A 23,392-nucleotide genomic window follows, 5' to 3' on the forward strand; every position below is an offset into this window, starting at 1 on the left:
TCCTACGGCATCCTAGCAAGCAGTTCTTGCACAGAAGTCAGTGAATGTGAGTCATCTCACAATGGAGCAGATCAGTTAGGCTTCTATTCCCTTGGGGCTTAACCTATCTGGTAGGTCCTTCAGCATATCATTGCTAGAATTATCTACCATAAACATGATTTTCATCTGGGCATCTCCCCATTTCCCTTTTTCCTAACACCACCAAGACTAAATTTCTGTCTAGGTTTAACATATTGTCATTATAGTCAAAAGAGCACCAGATTTGAAGTTGTGTCCTGGGTTCAAATATTGCTGTGCAATCTAGGACAATCACTTCCCCTCTTTGGAACTCAGCTTCCTCTTATATAAAAGCAGTGGGGTTAGATATCTTTTAGATAAAAAATAGAACCCTCTATCTGGCCCCCCATTTCCTGTTCAAAATTTATTCTCTTATTTCCCCAGGCTCCTCCATTTAATCATGCCCAATCCAACCCTTTCTCATTTCTACTTTGCTTTTGCTCCTTTCCCTTCATCCTGTCATCTCTTACTGTTTTAGGAATCTGCAGGTTTTAGTAAAGGTTAGATATCTGTGCTTATGGTTTATCCAGAGAAGCAGCATTCCCCTTATGTGTCTGGAAACACTGTCACCACCCCCCATACACAACATAGCCGAGAAAGATGGGAGTAGTTACATATTTTTATTACAAAGGAGGATTGTGGGAGTGGTATATAGGGAAATGGCTTTTAAAGGCGTAATTAAGTTATTAAGTGGGAGAATTTTTTTTTTTTTGTAAGTCTTCCAGGGGAATGGGAGATGTTCAGGTCCTTTTTCTATTCCAGCGGCTGGCAGCCGGGCTAAGACCTTATACTGCTCCTTGCTACGTAAGATAAGGGAGAAGCATATTTAGCTTGGGCGGAAGGAAGAATTTCCTACAATCAGTCATCTAAGAAGTGAATTGTCTTGGCCTATTACCCCTTCACTAGACCTCAACAAAGGCTGGCCCTATCTTGTCGGCTTTTTTTGTGGAGGGGATTCTCCAGGGAGGAGATAGTTCTGATTTTGTGAAAACCAGGACTTGGTTAATGTACAAAATAACTGGGGGAGGAGGGGAAAGTCTAGAGGCTCAATGATTAAGGAACATAGGTTACACAGTGGAAGACAAGTCATTGAATTTCTAGTCTAATCCTCTCGTTTATGTAGAAATTAGGTGAGTTGCCTAAGATCCCCCTCGTGGAAAGATCCAGAAGCAGGATGCAAAACCTAGGCCCTCGGATTCCAAAGCCCTGTGCGCTTTCTTTCCACTAGACAAAGGTTTCCTCCCATGACTTCTCTATACAAGGGGTAAATCAGTGGTCAGACCCCACCATGGCTAAGTGGAGCGAGGGTGGGGCTTGGAGACTGCGGCGGGTCCGAAGGAAAAAAAAATCCAGTTTACAAGGGGAATACAAGTTAATGACCCCAGGAATCCTATCTCAGGGCCTTATGAACCGCTGGGGGTGGGGGTGGGGATGGCAGGGATGGCTCCTCCAATAAGCCATTAAGCTTCCCCCCCATGCGGACCCAGGCCGGATCTGGGTTAGCGATGGCCTCCTTTTCCTCCTGCCTCCGTTTCCCCTTTCGGACCAAGGTGAAGGATCTAAGCCGAAGTGCAGGGGCAGTGCAGGCCACCAGGAGGCGCAGTTCCGATGCAGAGATTCCGATGAACAATAATGCGAGGTCCCTGGAGACACCGGGAGAAAAGAACCAATGCGGCTCCTGTCTGTGCTCCGGGATCAAACGACCGAGCGAGCGACTTGAGGTTCGTGCCCACTGGGCGCTCCTTGGCGCAGGTCGCGGCCTCTCGACGAGGCCGCGGATGCTCGGAGGCCTACTGGGGCTCATGCTTTTTCCCAGGCCGGCCGGGGCGCGGGTAGGGTTCGAAGCCTGTCAGACCCGCTGGCTCGGCCTGGAACCGGAGCTGGAGAAGCCCGAGCCCCCCCGCGCCCGAGGAGGCCCATTCCCCGACGAGGTCAAGTACAATAGGTGCCCAGAGAGTCCGGCTGGGGCGGGGGGCGTGGCCCGAGCTGCGGCCCTGACCCCTGGGTCGCGGGAGCCTTTCGGAGACGAGGCCCGGCGTCCCGCGGAACGAAGGTAGTCGGCTCTCTCCCAGCCCCGCCCTCCTACCCCTCACCCCGGCCCCGCCCCACCGGCGGCGCTCCGGCCACGCCCCCGGCCCGGCCACGCCCCCTCCGGGCCAGGGCTGTGCAGCTGGAGCCGTAGTGTCCGTGTCGCTATGGACCCGGATTTAGGTCCCGAAAGGTGGGTGGGGGCGGGGGATGTCGACCCTCCTTCCAGTGGCCTCCAGGATCGGGGCTGGGGGTGGGGGTGGGCCTCGTCCGGCTTGGATGCCCCGGCCCGGCCCGGAGCCGAGGCCGCAGGTGCACAGGCTGGACCGGGCCGGGGACTGCGGTGGGAGGCGGGAGCGGAGCGGGGCCGCAGCAGGTGGGGACGGAGAGGTCCGGGCTGGGGTCCTTTTCCCTCCAGCCCGCCCGCGGTGGCGGGGAGCCGCACCTGCGGATCTGAAGGGGCAGGGGTCTGTGGGAATGCTGCCACTGCGTGATGTGGGGCACTGGGAGGGACCGTAGGCTAGGTAGGGTCTTCCGCAAAATCTGGGTTACGTCCAGGCCCCAGAGAGCAGAAAGAGAAGAAAACGTCCTCAAACTGCAGCGGGAGGGATTGAGGTTAGGAGGGAGCTCCAGGTGGTCGGGAGGGACGGGCGGGGCGATGGACTCGAGGGAGTGCAGTCAGCCCCCTGGGGGCATCCTCCCAACGCCCTGGAGGAAGGAGGCAAGGTGCTGCTGACCTCTTCCCACCTGGGCCACCGAGAGGACTGGGGCTTCCTAGGTCCTCACCTTAGTAAGGAAGGGAAGCTGGAGGAGGCTTTGGGGGGTAGTCAGGCCCCAGACTTAGAAGGCCACATGAAACCTTGGGACCTATTCTGGGGGTGAGGTGTGTCCTGGGGTGAGGGGAAGATGCTGCCAGAGCTGTAACTAGCCGGAGGAAAGCCAGGCTGTGCTCCCGGGACACCTGCATGGAAGTGCTGCTTCTCAGTCCCTGTGACTGGCCTTTCCTCTGCAGGTAGAGTGGTCCTTTGGAAGAGACAGCCTGTTCTCAGAATTCCAAAGAACATTTTTAGTACATTATTGCTCTGGAGGCTTTGGTGACTTTTGGTCCCGACCTAGCAGCCCTGCCTGGGGAAAAAAGCTGAACCTTTTAAAATTAGCCCTATTCTCATCCCTACTTGACTGTTCTGACTCATTCCTATCCTCTTTCCCCTCTTCATGGAAGATAGGGTCCACCTAGCCCAAAACCTAGCCCTTTTTTCACTGTTTTGTATGTCTGTGATATTTACATACACATCTGAACATGAATCCATGCATGTGTCCTCATGTGTATGTACATGTGCATGTATACATGTATACTTACACGTACATGCCTTACACATCTATATGTTTGTGTACAGGTATGTGTCTATATGTACATGAGTGTCTAGGCCAAAGCTGCCCATATCCCATGGTACTGGAATCACTGTATACCATCCCTCAGCAAACAATCACACCTCCCCAGATCTTCCACCCATCCCAAACTTTGCCCTTTAATTAAACTCAGTTGGTCCCCACACACATGGTATGATCTGCTTCCCCACTTCCCTCTCCCCACCCCAACTCCCCATGGCTATTCCTGCAGTTTCTTCCCCTCCTCCAAAGCATGCTGGTTAATGTTTTACTGAGAGAAGAACCAAAGCCTTTGGGGATGGATGGTGTTGTGATATTCCTGTTGACTGTGATTCCAGGCATTGCCCTTGGGCTCTACCCCCAATTCTTCCTAGGTCTCCATCTGGGAACTTCCCACTCCTCCATCAAAGAGGAATTGAGGCCCTAAGACTGCCCTTTGTATAGAGGCAGGTAGGTGTTTCAGTGGGTAGGGTGCAGCTGGACCTGGAGTAAGGAAGAACTGAGTTCAAATATGGCCTCAGACACTAACTAGCTGTGTGACTCTGGGCAAGTCACTTAATCTATCTCAGTTTCCCCAACTGTAAAATGGGGATAATAGCACTGTGAACTTTTACTTATAGGTGCCCACCCCCATGCCTTCTGGGGGGAAGGAGGGGTGAGAAATATCATTAAATGGTCCTGGACTTCACCTTTCCCTTAGGAGTCCCACATGGATTAGAGACCAGCTGGCCCTCCTCCCTTACCCCAGGGAATCTTAGCCCCCAACCAGCTGTATACCCTTAATTTAGGCTCCCTGTACAGACCTCAGTGTGCATGGGCATACATATATAAAAATAATCCATACATGGATAGTCATATGCAATTCAGCCAGGGACTGTAGTAGAGAAGAAAGAGTTCTGAATGTAGAGCCTATGGGACCCTGGGCAAGTCACTAAACTTTTCTGACCCTCAGTTTCCTAAAATAATAGTGCTTGAGTAACATCCTTCACAGGATGAGGAGAGGGCTGTGGGTAAAACACTCCCTCTGCTCTACTTTGACTCTGTCTCCATGCATTTGCTCAGGCTGTCCCCATGCCTGGAGTGGACTCCATCCTCTTCTCTTTCTGTTAAAGTTCTCCCTTGGCTTCATGGCCCATCTCAGGTGCTACCTTCTCCATGAAGCCTTCCCTGAATCCCCTCTTCCCCCAGGTAAGATTTCTCTGGCTTCTGAACTTCCCCTTCCTACCTCTCTTTCTCTCTCTTATATTGTTGGTAGTTGTATATGGACCTTTCCTCCATTAGACTGTCAGTTTCTTGAGAGCAGATTTTGAGTCTCATCTCTTTCTGTTTCCACTGTATTAGACACCAGAGTGCCTTGCATAGAGTGGATGTCTAATATGTGCTTGATGAATTGAATCTAAAGGTTAACTATTATTAATAGCAATAACAAATATTTTTTATTGTTTGGTCCATGGAGGAAACCACACAGGTCCTGCTCTTGGGGGGCAAACAGCCTAAGATGTTGGGGGCAAGGGTAAAAGAAGACATATAGATTGGCAGGACAGCACCACTTGGCGCTTTCAGTGCCAGGGGAAAGCTTAGCAGAATATTATAGGGGTTCATAGGGAGAAGTCATTCTCTGTCTTAAAATCAGGGGAGGCTTCTCAGAGCTAATCAGCTACAGATTTACAGGCGTGCATACTTTGTACATTCATATTCAGGTGGAAAGAGATTATGAGTCAGTCCTGGTAGGTGTGTGGCAGCATATTTGGGTGTAAATAGGCACATGTGAGTCTTTGTACATAGTAGGTGATTAATACATGGTTGTTGAATGAATAAAGGGGTAAATATTGCACAGAGACCTAGCCTAGGAATCAAAAAGCTTGGATTTTAGTACCAATTGTGCCATTTTATGTCTCTGGTCAAGATACTTCTCTCTAAGGGCAGCCAGATGGTGCAGTGGACAGAATGTTGGGCCTGGAGTCAGGAAGACCTGAGTTCAGATTTGACCTCAGACACTTCTAGCTGTGTGACCCCTGGGCAAGTCACTTGACCCTGTTTGCCCCACTTTCCTCATTTGTAAAATGAGCTGGAGAAGGAAATGACAAACCACTGTAGTATCCTTGCCAAGAAAACCCCAAATGGGGTCACAGAGAGTCAGATATGACTGAAACGACTGAAAAACAGCAACTTCTCTCAAGGCCTCAGTTTCCTACTCTTTATAAGAACTGGATATCCGATCTGTAAAGTTCCTTCTAGCACTAACATTCTATAATAGGCCAGAGGTTCTAATAAGAATGATTTTAAAATCCATAGTTGAAAACCAGAGCAAAGGGAGAGAAATAAACAAAAGAACAAATTAAAACCTGGGGAAGGGGGAAATAAAAAGCTGGGGTCACGACCCCCTATAGTGGCAAAGGGGTCAAGTTTTGCAGATTTCCACGGTTGTGTGTGCATGCATGGGTGCGTATGTTTGTGTTTGTGAGTGAAGTAGAGGAAGGAAGAGGGTGGTTGTAGAATTAACTCATGTAACAGGTAGAGAAACAGAGGCTCAATTTTGGAGTTGGGGAGACAGTGCTTTTCCCTTTTTATTTTGTGGACGCAGGATCGTAGAAAGCCAGGACACACCTGAATGTGACCACGACTCCCAGGGCCCTGATTTCCCTGGACTGTGACCCCTTATGATTTTGTGACATCATCTCCCCACCACTGGCTTCCCCTTTACTCTTTCCCTAGTCCCCTGTTCAGGAGGCTCCTGGGCTCTCTTGGGTCTGGGCTATCCTTGGGCCCCCTAGGAAGATGTGGGAGGGGCTTGGGCCCCTCCTTCTGTGCCTCCTTATGGTCTCTTCTGCCCCTGGGCCCCCACCACGGAGACCAGCCAGAGAGCTGGATGCCACGCCAAGGACAACTATCCCTTATGAAGGTGAAGGTGACCTCATCCCATTGAGGCTTGGGGTATGAGGGCAGGGAGACTAGGGGTGTGAGGGCAGGGAGGCTAGGTGGGGACTGGGTGAGGAGGGAGGGATTAGGTCTAGGGGCACTGGATAAATTAGGATTCAGACCTAGACATGGCTGAACCGTGTTAGCTTCTCATTGATGTCAACACTTTTGACACCTTACCCTCTGTCCAAGGGCTTTTTTCCCTTCTTAGTGTCTAAACTTCCCAAGTTTCTTATCCTCATCTTGAGTTTCTAAGCCTATGACCTTCTTTGTCCCTGGACCCTGATGTGATTGATTCTAATAAACATTCTTCCAACTTTGACCATTCCCACTAAAAATGAATGCCCTGGTTCAGTATCTGCTCCTTCTCTTGTGCCTGTCAGCCACACACTTCACAGTCCATAAGAAGGGGTCTTCTAGAGTTCATTTGCCAAGGGACAAAGGGACACACCAAGGCAAGTCCATTTGAAGGGTATGTAAAAGGAAATCTTTCAGTACTAAACTGACTGAATGGTGCCTGAGTTTTCTAACCTTATCCTTAGTTCTAGTTTCTCCAGCTTGGCTCAACCTTCAAGATTTCCTCTAGTCTAGGAACATGTCCTTTGGTGCTGGACTCCCTGGGAGGTCCCAAGTCTTTGGCCTCTCCCAAGATACTTCCACACCAATGTGGGATTCACCTTCCTGAACTTTCTGGGTCAGGTTTATTCACCACTTCTGTCAACTCAGGTTCTCCCAGGAATTGCTAACATCCAACCGAGCCCTGATCTGGCTCCTTGATCACCTGCTGACCCCACTAACCTCTTACTGATAGTGATGCCCATACTGACTTGTCCAATTAGCAAGTCTCTGGAGTACATGATGTTAGAGTATTAAGACTATTCCACTCATATTCCTACATAACCACTGATTAACCTCCCCTCTTCCTACTAAAATAAAGACAAGGAAATACAAATAGGCTAAAAGTATGCCCTTATCACTTGAAAAACAGAGCAACAGATTAATTCAATATAACATTATGGAAATACACAAAAACAAGCCTCTATTACAGGTGCAAAGAGCATAGGATAAGGCAAAGCTGGGGGTTAGAATATGACTGTGAGGGCTGGAAGGGAACTGGGCCTCAGGGACCAATGGTCGTCCTCCACATCTCCTCCAGAGCTCTCGGAGGCCCGACACTTTGGAGGTCATGCCCATAATTATTCTACATTGCTGCTGGAAGAGGCTTCTGGGAGGCTGCTTGTAGGGGCACGGGGTGCCTTGTTCTCTCTTAATGCCCAAGACATTGCAGATGGAGCCCACCGTGAGGTCAGCCACCCTGTACCCTCTGTGCATTCCAGATCCATACACAAACTACTGCGGCCCTTATTTAACACACTCCTTTCCCCTCCCTGCCCCCTTCCCGCAGACCTCTATATACCTTAGGCTCCTGTACATAACCTAGAGCCATGAACATCCTACCTGAAATTCCCCATGGGAATCCATGGGCTTCCCTATACCCATCCCTAGCACCCTCACTGCCCTCCCCCCACCACTACCACAGTAGTCCTTTATTGATACTGCTCTACCTTGGAGTCCAAGAAGTTTCTTCCCTTCCCTCTCACAGATCCAATGGGAAGCATCCCCAGAGACTCAGAATGAATGTGTCCGGAAGGGAAGAAATAACCAGGTAGGCAAGAATCCCCTATCCCTTTCCCCATCCCTCACTACAACCACCTAAACCCTATATCCCATTGAGTGAATGGAAGGAAGAGAGACTGGAGGCAGGGTCACCCATGAGAAGTTTAGTATATCAGTGTAAGAAAGAGATTATGAGTGCCTGGGCTATGTGGGGGCCACACTGCAAAGGTTCACTTGACAGGATCCAGTGACTAGATGTGGGAGCTAAAGAGTAGTCAGACATCACTGGGATTATTAGTTTGGGTGACTGGGAGGATGGTGATGGCGTTGACAAAGATGGGAGCATGATGGGAGAGGAGTAAGTTTTGAGGGAAGATGATGAGTTTTAGACATGTGAAGTGTCACTGAGATATCCAGGGAAAATGTGAGTCTGGAACTCAGGAGAGGGGTGGATATCAGCAGTGTGTGAGGGTTATTGAAGTTGGCCATGAAGTGGCTGTGATCACTTGGGGAGGGGGCGGTCCTGAGAGAACAGTAGCAGGCCAGGGATAGAGTCTCAGAGGCCCTTGCCTTTGGAGGATGGGAAGAGGAAAAGGGCTCGCTGTAGAGGAAACAGCAGGGCTTCCTAACCTCCGAGTGCCACAGGTGCCTCCGGCATCTGGGGAAGTGGGAAGCCTTTGGACCCAAACTGCCTGATAGTTTTAAATGCATGAAGTAAAATACATAAGGTTTCAAAGGAAACCAATTGTGCTGAAAGATGATTATCAGAATATTAAAAGAATTAGAAAGAGTTCAGAGAGGCAGAAGAAGGATTAGGAAAGTGAAGTATCAGGGACACCAAGGGAACAGCAGAGGACAGTTATAGTTAAGACTGCCCAAGGATACCAAGGCATTAGGATGAGTGATTCCAGTTGAATAGATGGTGGAGAGGAGCCACTAGCCTGGCCAGGGACTCACGCCCCTTCCCCACCTTTGTCCCTCTAACCTGACCCCCTCTAGACTGAGTGCTTCAACCATGTCCGGTTCCTGCAGCGTCTGAATGCGACGCATCTCTATGCTTGTGGGACTCATGCCTTCCAGCCACTCTGTGCTGCCATCGTAAGGCTGACCTGACCTTTCACCTCCCCTCCCTGCCCCATCCCAATGCAGCATTTAGCCTGCTCCAGATGTAAATTTACTGCCTTATCATCGCAGTTTCACTCACTGTCCTCTGATTCCTGACCCCTGAAGATTCAAGCGCCATTCCCTAATTCCATAGAATAGGGGATTTGACTTCCCTGCTCCCTTTCTGAAACTCCAAGCATCAATTCCCCAGTGATTGTAGCCTTGCCATAGTTCTGATCACTTCCCCACCCCCATTCTGAGCTGTTTGTCTTTCTCCAGGATTCTGAAGCCTTCACTTTACCCCCTAGCTTTGAGGAGGGGAAGGAGAAGTGTCCCTATGACCCAGCCAGGGGCTACACAGGGCTGATCGTTGGTGGGTGCTCTGTGTGTGTGTGTGTGTGTGTGGTGCTGCCACAGTGTGAGGCTGTATGCTGCCCACATGTCAGACACCCCGTGTATATAGCACGTCTCCCTGCAGAGCTAACATGCCCCTCCCTTTGGGTGGCACGAATGACACATTCTGCTTGTGTCAGACAGCTCCCCCCATGTTTATGTGACACCATACCCCGCAGAGCTTCAGTCTGCCCCTCATGGGGAGCATCACCCCATGTTTGATGTCTCCCTGACCCTAGATGGCGGCCTCTACACTGCCACAAGATACGAGTTCCGGAGCATACCTGACATTCGTCGGAGCCACCATCCCCGAACCCTAAGGACAGAGGAGTCTCCTCTGCACTGGCTCAATGGTGAGGGAAACAAAGGTGGTGAAGAGGGGCCGGGCTCAGCAGCCAGGGGCCTAGGAAGGGAAGAGGCAGTGGCTTGGAAGGACAGGGACTGGTGGGAGTTTTCAGGATGAAGGGCAAGCCCAGGACCTAGACCCTAGGTAGGGCAAGTGAAATTTGGAGATGGGTGGACAGGGAGGTGAAAGGGGACGGGGTGGGGAGAGAAGATGCATTTCCATTGTTTATTCTTTTTCTCACTTAAAAATATGGTCTGTTTCAGGCCCAGCTGGGTCCTTCTCTTGAGACATCTTCATTCCAGCCCCCAGACGCAAACAGAATGTTCTAGATTAATGTACATTACACATATTTGGAGAAACCCCTAGAGGTGGGGAAATGAGAACTCCATGGAGAAGTCCTTAGAGTAATAATGGAGGTTAGGGGAACCTACAGGAAATGTTTGTGGTATCTCTTGTCTGAGGATACCTGGTACAGTTTGGGTGGTCCAGCATGCCTCTGCCTCTCTAGATGCAGAGTTTGTATTTTCCGTCCTCATCCGAGAAAGTGAGGCCAGCACTGTGGGAGATGATGACAAAGTCTACTATTTCTTCACGGAGCGTGCCACAGAGGAAGGCAGCGGCTTCTCACAGATCAGGGGACACCGGGTAGCCCGGGTAGCCCGAGTTTGCAAGGTAAGCTAAGTGTAGACATCTGAGACCAGAGAAAGACAGGGTAGTTTGGGGTGGAAGGGTTCCCCAGAGTCTCTGACCCTATCATGATGGCTGAGCCCACCCCTCCTCTGGCTCTAGGGTGACCTTGGTGGGAAGAAAATCCTACAGAAGAAGTGGACATCTTTCCTGAAGGCCCGGCTGACCTGTCATATCCCCCTGTATGAGACCCTGCGTAGCGTCTGTAGCCTGGATGGAGGTTCCTGGGCCCACACACGATTCTATGCAGCATTTAGCCTGGCTGCTCAGTGGTCAGTCCTCGGAGAGAACCCTGGTGGGAGGTGGAGAGAGCCCTAAAGTAACTGGGGATGAACTGAGAGTTGGGGAATCATTTTGAGGGAAACTAGGGATTGGATCAGATGACTACCCCACCTCTGAAAGGGCAATTGGTATTGGGAGGCAGGATGATTCCAGGGACAGATTTCTGAGTACTTCCAGCCCTACCAATCTGGTGAGGAGTACTTAAGGGGGTGGATTGGCTGAAAAGGAGGAATTTCAAGCATGTTGACCTCTGTCAGTGGCTGAGATAGTGGGGGTGGCTCAGTTCAGTAATGGCCAATCAGTCACAAAGTCCAAGGGCAGAGAGGCGAGACCTTCCCCCCTCCCTCCAGTTTTTGTCCTAGATCTCAGAAAGACGAGGACAGGGCAGACTGGTTCTTGGATCTGAATCAGTCCCCCTCCTCCCACCTCCTAGGAGGACTCTAGAGGTCTCAGCCATCTGTCGTTATGACCTGTCTGATGTCCAGGCATCCTTCTCTGGCCCTTACATGGAATACCAAGATGGTGCACGTCGCTGGGGTAGATATGATGGGACTGTGCCAGAGCCCCGACCAGGCTCGGTAAGGGATTGGGGGGGGGAGGGGAGGGTTGATCGCTGCTTTACTTAGACGTCTGCTTTCTCATCTAGTGGATCTGGGGTGGGGGTACAGATAGATCATATTGTTCCTCAGAAGCCTAACTTCTCCCAGCTAAGGATGCTTGTCTGGGCGCTTAGAGATGGTAGTCTGGGATAAAAGAGGCCCAGGGTTGAAGACAGAGGACCTGAGTTCAAGTTCTAGCTCTATTTGCTACCTACATGAATTTGGGCAAGTCATTCCCTTTCAGAAAGCCTGTTTCCTCATCTATAAGATAAAGGGGTTCTGACCCATCAAGACTAGGCCTTAGGATGATCCTTATCTGGGTCTCCAGCTCCCTCACCTGAGCCCCTGTCTCCCACAGTGCATCACAGATGGCCTCCGAAGGCGGGGCTACAACTCATCTCAGGACCTACCCTCCCCTGTCCTGGACTTCGTCAAGTTGCACCCACTCATGGCTAGGGTCGTGGGGCCAGCCCGGGGGCGTCCCCTCCTGCTGAAGCGGAACATTAGATATACTCGGCTTGTGGGGACCCCTGTCACAGTGCCATCCGGCCCGACTTATGATGTGCTCTTCCTGGGGACAGGTGTGACCCTGGGGATGACAGTCTCTTCTTGACCTCACTAAACCCATTTCTCAAAAGTCACCCCTACCAACTCCTAGTCACCAGACATATCCCAGACTCCATTGCTTCTACCTTCCAATCACCTGTTCACCCCACCCCTTCATCCTGACCTTGCTGAATTTTTTGCTCCTGGGAATAGGTCGAAGGGGAGTTGTCCTGGTGGGGCCTTGACTTTGCTCCTACTCCCAATTTCTTAGCTGATGGCTGGATCCACAAAGCCGTGGTCTTGGGCCTTGGTATGCACATTATTGAGGAAGCCCAGGTATTCATGGAGCCCCAGCCTGTGGAGAACATGGTCATCTCCCTTGCCCAGGTACTCCCCATACCTAATTTACCTCTTTCCTGTGACACTGCCACTGGCTGTAACAGTACCAGGAGGGAAAGGGCTGGGATCATAGCATTCACTGTGTGGGGCATGAGAGGTTGTTACTAACTACTCCTTCTCCTTCTGGCCCCAGCACAGCCTGTATGTGGGGGCCCCCAGTGGGGTTGTCCAGCTGCCACTGTCCCGATGCTCCCGGTACAGCTCCTGTTATGATTGTATCCTGGCCCGGGACCCCTACTGTGGCTGGGACCCTAATTTCCGGGCCTGCCAGGAAGTTGCCACAGCACCCAACAGGTACTGGGGGCTGGGAGGGTGGCAGCTAACATTGTTCATTTGGACCTCTAGGTGGATGGGGGTGGGGAGTGCATCGCTGAGATGGGGAGATAACCTTTGGTTTCTCTTACTGGGGAAGCAGAATCTGTGAGCTGTGCACCACTCATGCTTTCTCCACCTCTTTTCCAGGACAGCCCTAATACAGGACATGGAGAGAGGCAATCGTGGCTGCCAGGGCAATGTGACTGCAGGTAAGGAGCCAGCGTAGCTCCGGTAGTGTGTGTGGGTATGGCTTCACCTCTTCTCCAAGCAGCAGGAATGGGAACCTCTCCTTTCTCTCTAAATCTCTCATCCTAGCAGCCTTCTCAAGTAAGACTGTATGGAGGGTGAAGGATATTCCCCAGCGTTGGGTCTTTCCCAGTCCCCTGCCCCCACCAACAGGCTTTCATCTCCTTCCTGCCTCCAGAACCACATCTGCCATCCAGGAACCGATCTGTGCTGAGGGGGGATGATGTGCTCCTACCCTGTGACCAGCCATCCAATCTGGCCCGGGCCTCGTGGCTGCTCAATGGGAGTCGGATGCTGTTGGATGGGAGGGATGGCTACCGTGTGGGTGTGGATGGCTTATTGGTGATGGACACTCGGCCAGAACACAGTGGTCACTACAGCTGCTACGCAGAGGAGAATGGGCTCCGCACCCTGCTGGCCTCCTATGGCCTCACGGTGCAGCAAGCTCTCCCCGCCCCAGCACCAGTCCCAGACCTGGGTCCACCAACCCTTTGTGCCCAGCTGACCTCAGATGTTCGTCTCCTCTATGTGTTGATCATTGCAGCCCTGGGTGGCCTCTGCCTTGTTCTGGCCTCCACGCTCCTCTATGTTGCCTGCCTTCGAGGCAGTGGCCGCCAACGCAAGTATTCACTGGCCAGAGGTACTGGCAGGGCAGGGGGCTCTGCTGTCCAGCTGCAGACAGTCTCTGGCCAGTGCCCTGGGGAGGAGGATGAAGGGGAAGAGGGAGCAGACAGGCCAGGAGGACTTGAGGGGGGTGGCCTCCGGATAATTCCTGGGGAGGGGACACCAGCACCTCCTCCTCCTCCTCCCCCTCCTCCACCCACTGAGCTCTCCAATGGGCTGGCTGCACTCCCCAGCCGTCTGAGGAGGATGAATGGTAACAGTTATGTATTACTGCAGCAGAATGAGGACCGGGCACCTACTCTACCTTGCTCCTTCACAGAGGAGCTCAGCCGAATTCTGGAGAAACGGAAGCACACACAGCTGGTGGAGAGGCTGGATGAGAGCTCCGTCTAAGCTGCCCTCCTACCTCCCCCCCAGTTCCCATTTCCCTTGATCTCTGGCCCTGGCCTCCTGGCCTAGGTCATTTCTTTCCCTCCCCCCAATCTCCACCAGCCTTCCAGCCCCTGACTTGCCCTCTCCAGCTTTCCAGAGCTGACTTCCAGACTGATGCCCTCCGTTCAAGCAGGTCCTTTAGCTGTTAGCCTTCTAGGCCTTAGCCCTACCCCTCAACTCCTACCACAGGGGTCCAGGTCATCAGTGTCCTGTACCACATAGCAGAATGTCTTCCCATGTCCCACTTGAGACCATCCTCCAGAATGATTGAATGGGGCCACTGGTCAGGGGTCTAGGCCCCTAGGCCTTTAGCCTTCCCTCAACCACCCTTTGCAGAACCTGTGACCTCAAAGAGTGAGCTACAGAGAGGTAGGTCTGCTTGTGGAGCACCACCCCCTAATTCCCCAAAGGGGTGGGAGGTAGCTGGAATCACACAACTTCCTTCTCCCAAGCTGAGAAGACACAAGGGGACAGTTGGCATGTAGACAGGACCTCCTGCCCAGTGATTATGCTGTTTCAGAGAGCCCCTGTCTCTTTCCAGCACTGCAGCTGCATGTTGGGCTGAGGGCAGAGGGCAGCTGCAGCAGAGCCCCCCATGTTTGCTGTCTGCTCCCCACCTGCTGCCTCGGTGCTGAGTTCTAATGGTGACTGGAGAAGTCTGAGACCCTGTTCCTCACATCTCTGTGCTGGATAGAAGGTCTAGCATTGCAACCAGCTGAGCAGTGCGTGTGCATGTGTGTCTGCCTAGGTGATACACCCTCCCCTTTTCCCATAGGGACACTTGGCTTGTTTTTTACACTTTAAGGGGGGCACAAACCCTGCCCAATCCCTTCCAACCCCAGTCTTCCGTGATGACACCACCGACCCACCCTGGCTCAGGGCTTTGTCTCCAAGTTTGGCACTGAGAAGCAGCACATAGCGTGAGACTTGTCTTCTCCATGCACACCTCACACTTCTGCTCACACCTACATATGCTTCTAAACAAGGTTCCACATGCACACTGAGCCCCCCAGGCCCTGCCAAGAATGAGATGGTGGCTGCACTGTCCCTCCCCTCATTGCCTGGGGTCCCCAACCAGTTTCTGACATGTTTGGTCCATGAACATTTCATGGGAGTGACTCCCCCCAAGACCATCACCCTCCCACTCCCACTGGAACTATGCAAAGGGCAGGTAGTAGGCAGGCTGGGAGATGGGATTCCTTGGTCCTGCCTCTGTCCTACTTCACTGTGGTGCTGCAGGGGTCCTTGGGTCAGTGAAGGTGTAAGACCCCAGGATGAGGTGGGACAATCAAAAACCCCTGAATGGGGGTTGCTAACCCCTTTGGGACAGGATGATGACTGTTATTACTGATGTTGGGAGAGAACCCAGGACCACCATGTTTTTACTGCCCTTCAAACAGCACCATGAACCCTTCCCTTTCCCCAGCCGAATGTATTTATTATGAGAACCATAGAAGGGCTCTATTTTATTAATAGCCCCAAGGGAGAGGACAAAGTAGGGTAGAGGACAGATAGCAAGAAGCTCAGCTGGGGAGGGGGTGGGACATGGGCTCATCTCTCCACTTCCTTTCTGTTGGTCAGTAAATAATGTCCTCTAAACCTTGTTGTCTTTGTCCAGTTCATACCATGGTACTTCTCAGCCTGCTGGGAAATAAAACAAATGTCTTGCTGCCAGGATCCGCCCCCTACCAGATTTACTACCAGAGCTCAGCAGACTTTCCCCAAGGTACAAGAACAGTGATCTCAGTACAGTTATCTGGATTCTGGCCTGTGGTGCCACAAAGTTACCACTAGCTCCTGAGCTTGTCTTCCTTCCTATATGGGCAGGCTAGGACAGATAACTGGGAGGGAACTCAGCCTCAAGGAACAAGAAGCCCTTCAGGAGAAAGGTTAATAACTTCCTAGCTTCCATCTGTGTCCAGTTCATGACATGGTCAGTCCATCTTAAAATAATCTAGGCCTGCACTTGCACATGTGCTGAGCTTGTGACCAAGTACCCACATAAGCTTTAAATTTTTAATCTTTACAGGAGGCCCTGGGCTGGGAGCAAACCCAAACAGGTTCTAAGAATCCAGGACCAAACTTCTGATCACTTCCCTCAGGGAGATGGAAAAGATTATAGGAAGTTCCAGAATTCATCTCATGGTCAATTTAGAATGAAATGGAACCTTGAAGTTTTCCTTATGTTTAATAAATATTGACATCTGAAAAATAAGGAAAACTGTAAGAGTTTGGAGCTAAACTGGAATTCAAAGAAAGGCAGAAATGTTGTTCCTGCCCTAAAGGAGCTCACCTAGTGAAGCAAACAACTAGGTAGATACAAGATGTGTACAGAGCAGATAGAAGATAACCAAAGACTAGAGCTGGGCACACAGCAGGAAAAGACCTTTCAGAAAGTGAGGGAGAGCATTTCATGCATGAGGACAACCAGTGCAGAGGCATGGTGTTAATGGCCAGAAAGGAACCAGAATGGGAAGGGCTTTCAATATCAAAGGAAAGTTTTCGATTTGATCCTAGAGCACTCTGATTCACTGGAGTCTGTTGAACTGGGGGTGGGGGTGAAACACAGTCAGACCCATACTTTAGGAAAACCCATTTTGGCAACCTGGAGGAGGATGGGGGCAGAAGAGGCAGGCAGGCCAATCAGAAGGCTACTGCTAATAATCCAGGCATGCATGAGGTGAGGAGAGTCCCTTCAGGAAGGTGCCTCTCATGAGCAGAGAGATATGGCTGTGAAGAATGTAGGAATGAAACCTCTCGCAAACAGAATGGGTACATGACCCGTAGTAAGAGGAAAGATGGGAAGAGTTTAGGGGTAAAGCTAGAGCTCTTAGGCAAGCTGAATATGAAATGATTCTGGGACATCTCAGTGGGGATGTCCAAAAGGCAGGCTTCGATATGAGAATACCTGAGTTCAGGAGAGGTTAGGGCTAAATATACAGACCTGGAAATCATCTCCATAAACGAACCCACAGGACTCCCAAGCGTGATAGTGCAGAGAAGGCAGTTCTAAGTGATCACCAGATTAGCTTACGTTTGCACAGGCACTTCTGGGAACCAAACCTCTGATTACAAACCCAAGGCTCTTTCTATAGGTCCCCAAATCATGGTGGGACAGTGTCCTTTGGGAACAGGGAGACGGTGGCAGAAGAAGCAAGATCGCTCCTCGGGAATAAATAGGCTTTATTGGGGTTTCTGGTCAAGACCACGGGCAGTGGCTGCCTTGCCCAGCTGGGGAGGCCTGTTGGTAAAGGGGTGCCACTGCCCCTGGATGCTCGGGTAGTACGTGTGGTAGGGTTTCCGGATGCGAATCACGTCCAGGCCGGACTGGTCGGCCAGCTTCTGGACCACCGTGGCAATCTCCTCTGCCGTCTTATTTCCGATGGCTACCTCCTGGATGGCGCCGTTCACTAGCTCCCGGGGAAGGGGGTATGGAGAAGAAACGTTCGGGTCACGGACCCGAGCGCGAGCCCGATCCCCATAGGCTCGCCACCTCCCAGCGTCCAGGTCTGACCCGAGGCCCCTGGGCTCCCGCCCCCTGCCCGGCCCCAGCCTCCCCGGGCCCAGCACTCACGGTATTCGGCCACCAGCTGGGGCACGTGGCATTTCTTCGCGGTCACGTAGAGCACGACCCCCGGGTTCCTCCGCGCAAAGTCCGTCACATGCTGCTCCACAAACTCCCTGCAGGCGTAGGGGGAGACACGCGCGCGCGCGTCAGGGCACCTTCAACCCCTCCTGCCCCGGAGCCGCCCCGTCCGAGGCCCTGTCCCGGGTAGACGCTAGGGCAGAGGAGAAGGTGGCTCTGGGGTCAAGGGTCAACTGTGGGCGCGCGGCCCCCACCTGGCGCCGCGGGACGAAGGCGAGTCACGGCTGACCCTGAGGCTGAGGCGTTGCAGCTGCTGCACGTAGCGGCCCAGTCCGTTGTGGAGAACGCTGCCCAGGAAGCGGCTCGGGGTCCCGCGGGCCGTCATGGCCACTACCGCGGGCCCGGAGGCCGAAACTGCCGGAACCTAGGGAGCGAGAGCCGGAAGTCAGAAAGCGGGGAGGCACGCTGGAAGGAGGGGGCGGGGCGTAGCCACCAGACTTCCGGCGCTGGGGCAGTCGCCCTAGAGCTCGCAGAGTTTTGCTTCCGAGGTCGGCCGCTGTAGCACGCGACTAGTTCTCACGTTTTTCGTGTGAGCGCTTCGGAGCTTGGGACGGAAGAGAGCCATCGGGATGTGTGGGCTCTTCCTCGAGAAGGTTCCCGGGGCCTTGGAGAGGGGAGGAGTAGCTTGTAGAGATGCGGTGGGACGGGGAACCCAGTGAGGGCGGGGGTTGTAGGGAGGTCATGAGAGGTAGTACGGTCCTGACCCAGGGGAAGGGGACGTCTTGGAGGCTGGCGAGCCTGTGAGAGAATGGAGCCTCACTGGGAAGGGGCTGTGGAAGGGGAGGGCTTATGTTCCGAGCACGGTGCCTGGCACACAGCGAGTGCCTAATGAATGCTTCCCGACTGTGTGATCGATGGTCGGCCAGGTCGGCTGAGGAACTCCAGGTAGTATCGCCCCTTCCCCTCTTTCTGAGGAGCCAGGCTGAGATGTGGACCTTTCCCCAGAGTGGGCACTCCTTGTGGGCCCTGCTGACCCTTCGATGGCCCATAATGTGGATGGGCTGCAGGGGCCTCCCCCGGGGAGGACCTCCCCGAAGGCCCTATCGGAAGGAGGTTCTGCCAGCCCCAGAAGCCCCCGTGGTACTTGTCACTGCAGCTGAGATAAGGCAGTACCTTCGAGCCCGGGGGATCCCCTTTCAGGATGGGCACAGCTGCCTGCGCACACCCAGCCCGTTTCTGGGCCCTCAGGGCGAGAAGGCAGAGAGCTGGACTGAGGGCAGCCCCCACAGCCTTTTCATTGATAAGACCACAGGCCACTTCCTTTGCACTGGCAGCCTGGCTGAGGGCAACTGGGAGGACTTCCAGGCGTCTGTGGAGGGTGGTGCAGTCGGGACCTGGTCTAGTGAGGGTAAAGGGAGTGAGACTGTGGGCAGCCAGAGTAATGATGTGCTGAGGATCTGGGATCGGGCAGTGCCACTGGCTGAACTGCCAGACCAGGAAGAGATGCAGGTGGCACGGACAATGTTCAGTCTAGCTAAGGTTTCTGATGCCACGCTGAAGCTCTTCAATGTGCGCTATCTTCGGGCTGCCAGGAGCTTGGTCTTTCCATGGTTCTCCCCAGGGGGCTTGAGTCTTAGGGGACTGAAGCTGCTGAAAGCAGAAGGCCAGAGGGATGGTGTCTGCTATGAGGAGACCACCTTGCCTCGGCCCAGTGCCTACCATAACCTATTTGGGCTGCCATTGATCAACCTTCGAGATGTGGAAGTGGTATTGACCAGTCGAGAGCTGGATAGCTTGGCTTTGTATCAGGCCACAGGGCTGCCCACACTGGCACTACCCCGAGGGATAGCCTGCTTGCCCCCTACCCTACTCCCCTACCTGGAACAGTTTCGACGAATTGTACTCTGGCTGGGTAATGACTTGCGGGCATGGGAGGCTGCCAAATTGTTTGCTCGAAAGCTGAACCCCAAAAGATGCTCCTTGGTTAGACCAGGAGACCAACATCCCCGCCCCCTAGAAGCTCTGACCCAGGGCTTGAATCTGCAGAGAATACTACGGTCAGCCCTGCCTGCTGGCCACAAATCTATAGTGTCTTTCCGGCAACTGAGGGAAGAAGTTCTGGGAGAACTATCTAATGTGGAACAGGTGGCTGGATTGCGCTGGGGACGCTTCCCTGATCTCAACCGACTTTTGAAGGGCCATCGAAAGGGCGAACTAACTGTCTTCACAGGTGACCACGTTAAAGATGGCTTTGACCATTCTCACTTGGGGGAAAAGGTGGCTGTCCTCAAGAGGGGATCTCATTAGCATAGGGGTTGGGGATTTCATGGGCAGGTTGTCGGGATCAGAATGATAAAACATGTGATTGTGCCCTCAGCTTTGAGGGTGGTGACCCCCAAGTCCATTCTCAAACATGCCCTTGTCATATAACCCTCAGGACCAACAGGCAGTGGGAAGACAACATTCATTAGTGAATATGCACTGGACCTATGTACACAGGGAGTGAATACCCTGTGGGGTAGCTTTGAGATCAGCAATGTTCGACTGGCCAGGATCATGCTGACCCAGTTTGCCATGGCAAGGCTTGAGGAAAGACTGGAAGACTATGATGAGTGGGCTGACCGCTTTGAGGATTTGGCACTGTATTTTATGACCTTCCATGGGCAACAGAGTGTCAGGTGAGAAACCAAGTTTTGATGGACCTGACTTCAGGCCCAGATTGCTGTGATTTGAAGGTGCGCTGAAGTTGCCAGCTGAAGCTTCAGGACTTCTCAGATTGGCCATTGTGCCAAGGATGCTGATTGATGGATACGTTATATGTTGGTGATTACAGACCTTTTCCCCTCTCCCTCCCCCAGGACCGTAGTGGACACGATGCAACATGCTGTTTATGTCTATGATATCTGCCATGTGATCATTGATAACTTGCAGTTCATGATGGGGCAGGAGCAACTCTCTGCAGACAGGTAACATCCCATCCTCTCCCTCAGTCTTGGACAAGATCAAGCTTGTACATGTATCTTTTGGGACTCGAAGATCATTTTTCCTCTCTGCAAACTGGAAATAGGATAGGGATATACACACACACATAGACATGCTTGTGTGAGTGTGTGTGTGCACATGCACCTTTTTTTTCTGAGGCAGAAGGAGCATAAGTGGGATGGGTTGGGTAGAATGTTGTCTGTGACTGTTGTGAGTCTTTATGAAGGGTAACTCAGGAGAGTGTGGGTCTGACTGTCCTTATTCCTCTGTCAGTGACTGATAATCTTCTATTCCTCCTGTGCTAATGGCAGGATTGCAGCCCAGGACTACATCGTAGGAGCCTTCCGGAAATTTGCCACAGACAACAATTGTCACGTGACCTTGGTCATTCACCCCCGGAAAGAGGATGGTGACAAAGAGCTGCAAACGGCATCTATCTTTGGTTCAGCCAAGGTCTGTATCCTGGAGATGCATACCTTGTAGATGAGAGGAATGGGGTATGGACTTAGGTATACTTTAGGATCCTCTATAATATAAGCCTTCCACTGGCAAGATGTACATGTAGTAACAGTCCCCTATCTTTATCTGCACCTCCTAAAACTTGTCCCCTCATTCTTCTTTTTCCTTTTTCCTTCCTTCTTTCACTTATTCCCTGCTCCCCTAATACATTTTGTTCCCTTTTCCACCCACGTGGCCTTCCTTTCACAATCCCACTCTCCCAGGCCAGCCAGGAAGCTGACAACGTGTTGATCCTTCAGGACAAGAAGCTGGCAACAGGTCCAGGGAAACGTTACCTACAGGTGGCTAAGAATCGTTTTGATGGGGACGTGGGTGTCTTCCCTCTGGAATTCAATAAGAACTCACTGACATTCTCATCCTCAACCAAAAGCAAGGCCCGCCTCAAGAAGGTCAAAGACAATGAGCTAGACCCCCAAAAGCCTCCCTCTAGGAAAGGGGGAGGAGCATCTGGGAAGCAGAAGGACAAAGAAGCCCAGACCCCTCCCCCCTGACAAGCCATGGTGAGAGCCGTGTAGCCTGTGTTTAAGGAGCTTCCCACACCATTTTGGGGTAAGATCCAGCTGTGAGCTTGGTGCCTTACCTTTGTTGGAGTTGCTGAGCAGGAATGTCCCCCTCACCTGCCTTGGTATGGGAGTCAAGAGGGTTTGCAGTCCCAGGAGAGATGGCATGATTATGGGGTCATCCCCCAGGACAGTGTATGATTCTGACCCAGTAGAGGTGGTTGACAACCATGAAGAAAGCTGATCACAGGGCTTTTCTCTAGAAAAATAAACCTATTTTTTCATACTTTTGGTTGTTGTTTATTGTTCTTAGTTCTCAAAGAGGACCAAAATGATATTATTATGTTGGAGTTAAAGTATACTATGTCTGACTGGTTGATCAGACCAATATGAGCTTGAAAGACTACCACAGGTCAGGCACAAATAGTCTACATGAACATTTGGGTGGAGATGTCTCTAAATTTGTACATCTCACTTTACTTTTGAGATACTGCAATTTTGCTTTGCTCACAGAGCACAGTGCTTTCTCTGATGAGGGCATGCCATGCTGGGGGATTCTTTACTATTGTCTTCCATGTCATGAAATACATTTCGGGGTTCTTTAGAGAGACCTTGATCGATTCTTCTGATCTCCATGTATGCATCTGCCTTGTGTGAGTTCTCTGTAAAATAGTCTTTTAAGCCAAACTACTTTTGGCATTCAGACAACATGGCCAGTCCATCGGGGTTGAACTCTGCAGTAGAGTTTGAATGCTTGGCAGTTTAGTTCAAGAAAGGATTTCAGTGTCTGATACCTCATCTTGCCTGGTGATCTTCAGAATCATTCTAGGACAATTCAAATGGAAGCGATTCTGTTTTCTGCAGAGTGCTGGTACTTTGTTGAGGTTTCACAGGCATACAACAATGAAGTCAGCACAATAGCTCTGTAGAACATCAGGTTGGTAGGCAGCCTGATACCTCTTCACTTTCTTTGGTACCTCACAAACACTGAGCTAGCTCTGGCGGTGTGTGCATCAACCTCATCATCTATGTGTACATCCCTGGAAAGTATACTGCCAAGGTATCATATTCAGAATTTTTTCCTATTTGTTGTAACCAATAGTTCCATGTGTTTTCTTGGTGTTAACTTTAGGCCAAAATTAGCACAAGCAGAAGAAAATCCATACTTTTAGCATCTCAGCTTCTAAGGCTGTATTCAGTGCACAATCATCTGGAACAAAAAATTACACACCAACTTTTCCTCCACTTTACTCTTAGCTTGTAGACTTTTTAAGTTAAATAATTTATCATCAGTGTGATAGCTGATCTTGCTATTTTCATTCTTGTTGAAGGCATCTGACAATTTTGCTGAAAACATGCTCAAAAGCATGGGAGCAGCAAGCACACACCCTTGTTTCTCTATTGGTGGCTGGGAAAGCTGGAAAGCATTGTCCATTTTCCAGAACTTGTGAGCCTGCCGTTATGAAATTGGTGTACATTACTGATAAACTCTGGGCAACTGAATTTTGTCATAATTTTCCACAAGCCTTCATAACTGGCAAAAGGCTTTGGTCAGATTGACAAGCATTGTGTACCGATGTCTATTCTGCTCCTGTCATCTCTCCTGGACTCATCAGGCTCATATTGACTGTTCCTCAGCCCTTTTTGAAGCCACACTGGCTCTTGGGTAGATGACCATCTTCCAGGTGAAGCACCAGCCCATTAGGGAGGGCTTTAGCAAAAATCTTGCCAGCATCGTCTAAAAGAAAGACTCTCCTGCGATTGTCACAGGATAATTATTTCCTTTACCTTTATAGAGATGGACAATAGAAACATCCTTGAA

The 23,392-nt window shown here is 51.5% G+C and overlaps 3 protein-coding genes across 6 annotated transcripts; 2 read left to right on the forward strand and 1 right to left on the reverse strand.

The window, feature by feature from the left end:
• Nucleotides 1–2,204: 2,204 nt before the first annotated feature.
• On the forward strand, nt 2,205–15,624 carry SEMA4G (semaphorin 4G). The gene is made up of 17 exons (XM_069098752.1): nt 2,205–2,278; nt 3,849–3,924; nt 4,537–4,662; nt 6,059–6,376; nt 7,550–7,698; nt 7,997–8,059; nt 9,010–9,108; nt 9,394–9,487; nt 9,747–9,860; nt 10,362–10,525; nt 10,643–10,812; nt 11,256–11,400; nt 11,780–12,002; nt 12,239–12,354; nt 12,500–12,660; nt 12,829–12,890; nt 13,106–15,624. Exons 4-17 carry the CDS (start codon nt 6,253–6,255, stop codon nt 13,942–13,944), a joined length of 2,523 nt encoding a protein of 840 aa, XP_068954853.1. The 5' UTR covers nt 2,205–2,278; nt 3,849–3,924; nt 4,537–4,662; nt 6,059–6,252; the 3' UTR covers nt 13,945–15,624.
• A 1,525-nt stretch (nt 15,625–17,149) lies between these two features.
• On the reverse strand, nt 17,150–18,049 carry MRPL43 (mitochondrial ribosomal protein L43). 2 transcript variants are annotated; one of them, XM_069098757.1, is made up of 4 exons: nt 17,824–18,049; nt 17,558–17,664; nt 17,270–17,393; nt 17,150–17,201 (listed from the first exon to the last, which is right to left on the reverse strand). In XM_069098757.1, exons 1-4 carry the CDS (start codon nt 17,952–17,954, stop codon nt 17,183–17,185), a joined length of 381 nt encoding a protein of 126 aa, XP_068954858.1. In that variant the 5' UTR covers nt 17,955–18,049; the 3' UTR covers nt 17,150–17,182. The 2 variants fall into 2 exon arrangements, with proteins under 2 accessions (XP_068954858.1, XP_068954857.1); XM_069098756.1 differs by having other exon boundaries at nt 17,150–17,393; nt 17,824–18,047.
• A 20-nt stretch (nt 18,050–18,069) lies between these two features.
• On the forward strand, nt 18,070–21,854 carry TWNK (twinkle mtDNA helicase). 3 transcript variants are annotated; one of them, XM_069098754.1, is made up of 6 exons: nt 18,070–18,222; nt 19,616–19,799; nt 20,007–20,247; nt 20,428–20,535; nt 20,863–21,004; nt 21,274–21,854. In XM_069098754.1, the coding sequence occupies exons 1-6, from the start codon at nt 18,199–18,201 to the stop codon at nt 21,559–21,561; spliced, it is 987 nt and encodes a 328-aa protein (XP_068954855.1). In that variant the 5' UTR covers nt 18,070–18,198; the 3' UTR covers nt 21,562–21,854. The 3 variants fall into 3 exon arrangements, with proteins under 3 accessions (XP_068954855.1, XP_068954854.1, XP_068954856.1); XM_069098753.1 differs by having other exon boundaries at nt 18,091–19,799; XM_069098755.1 differs by lacking the exon at nt 19,616–19,799 and having other exon boundaries at nt 18,102–18,222.
• Nucleotides 21,855–23,392: the final 1,538 nt, after the last annotated feature.

The sequence above is a fragment of the Petaurus breviceps genome, unplaced genomic scaffold (assembly GCF_028583685.1).
Source record: "Petaurus breviceps papuanus isolate PSGF00001 unplaced genomic scaffold, PetGlider_PUasm1.0 37, whole genome shotgun sequence".
Lineage (NCBI taxonomy): Eukaryota > Metazoa > Chordata > Mammalia > Diprotodontia > Petauridae > Petaurus > Petaurus breviceps.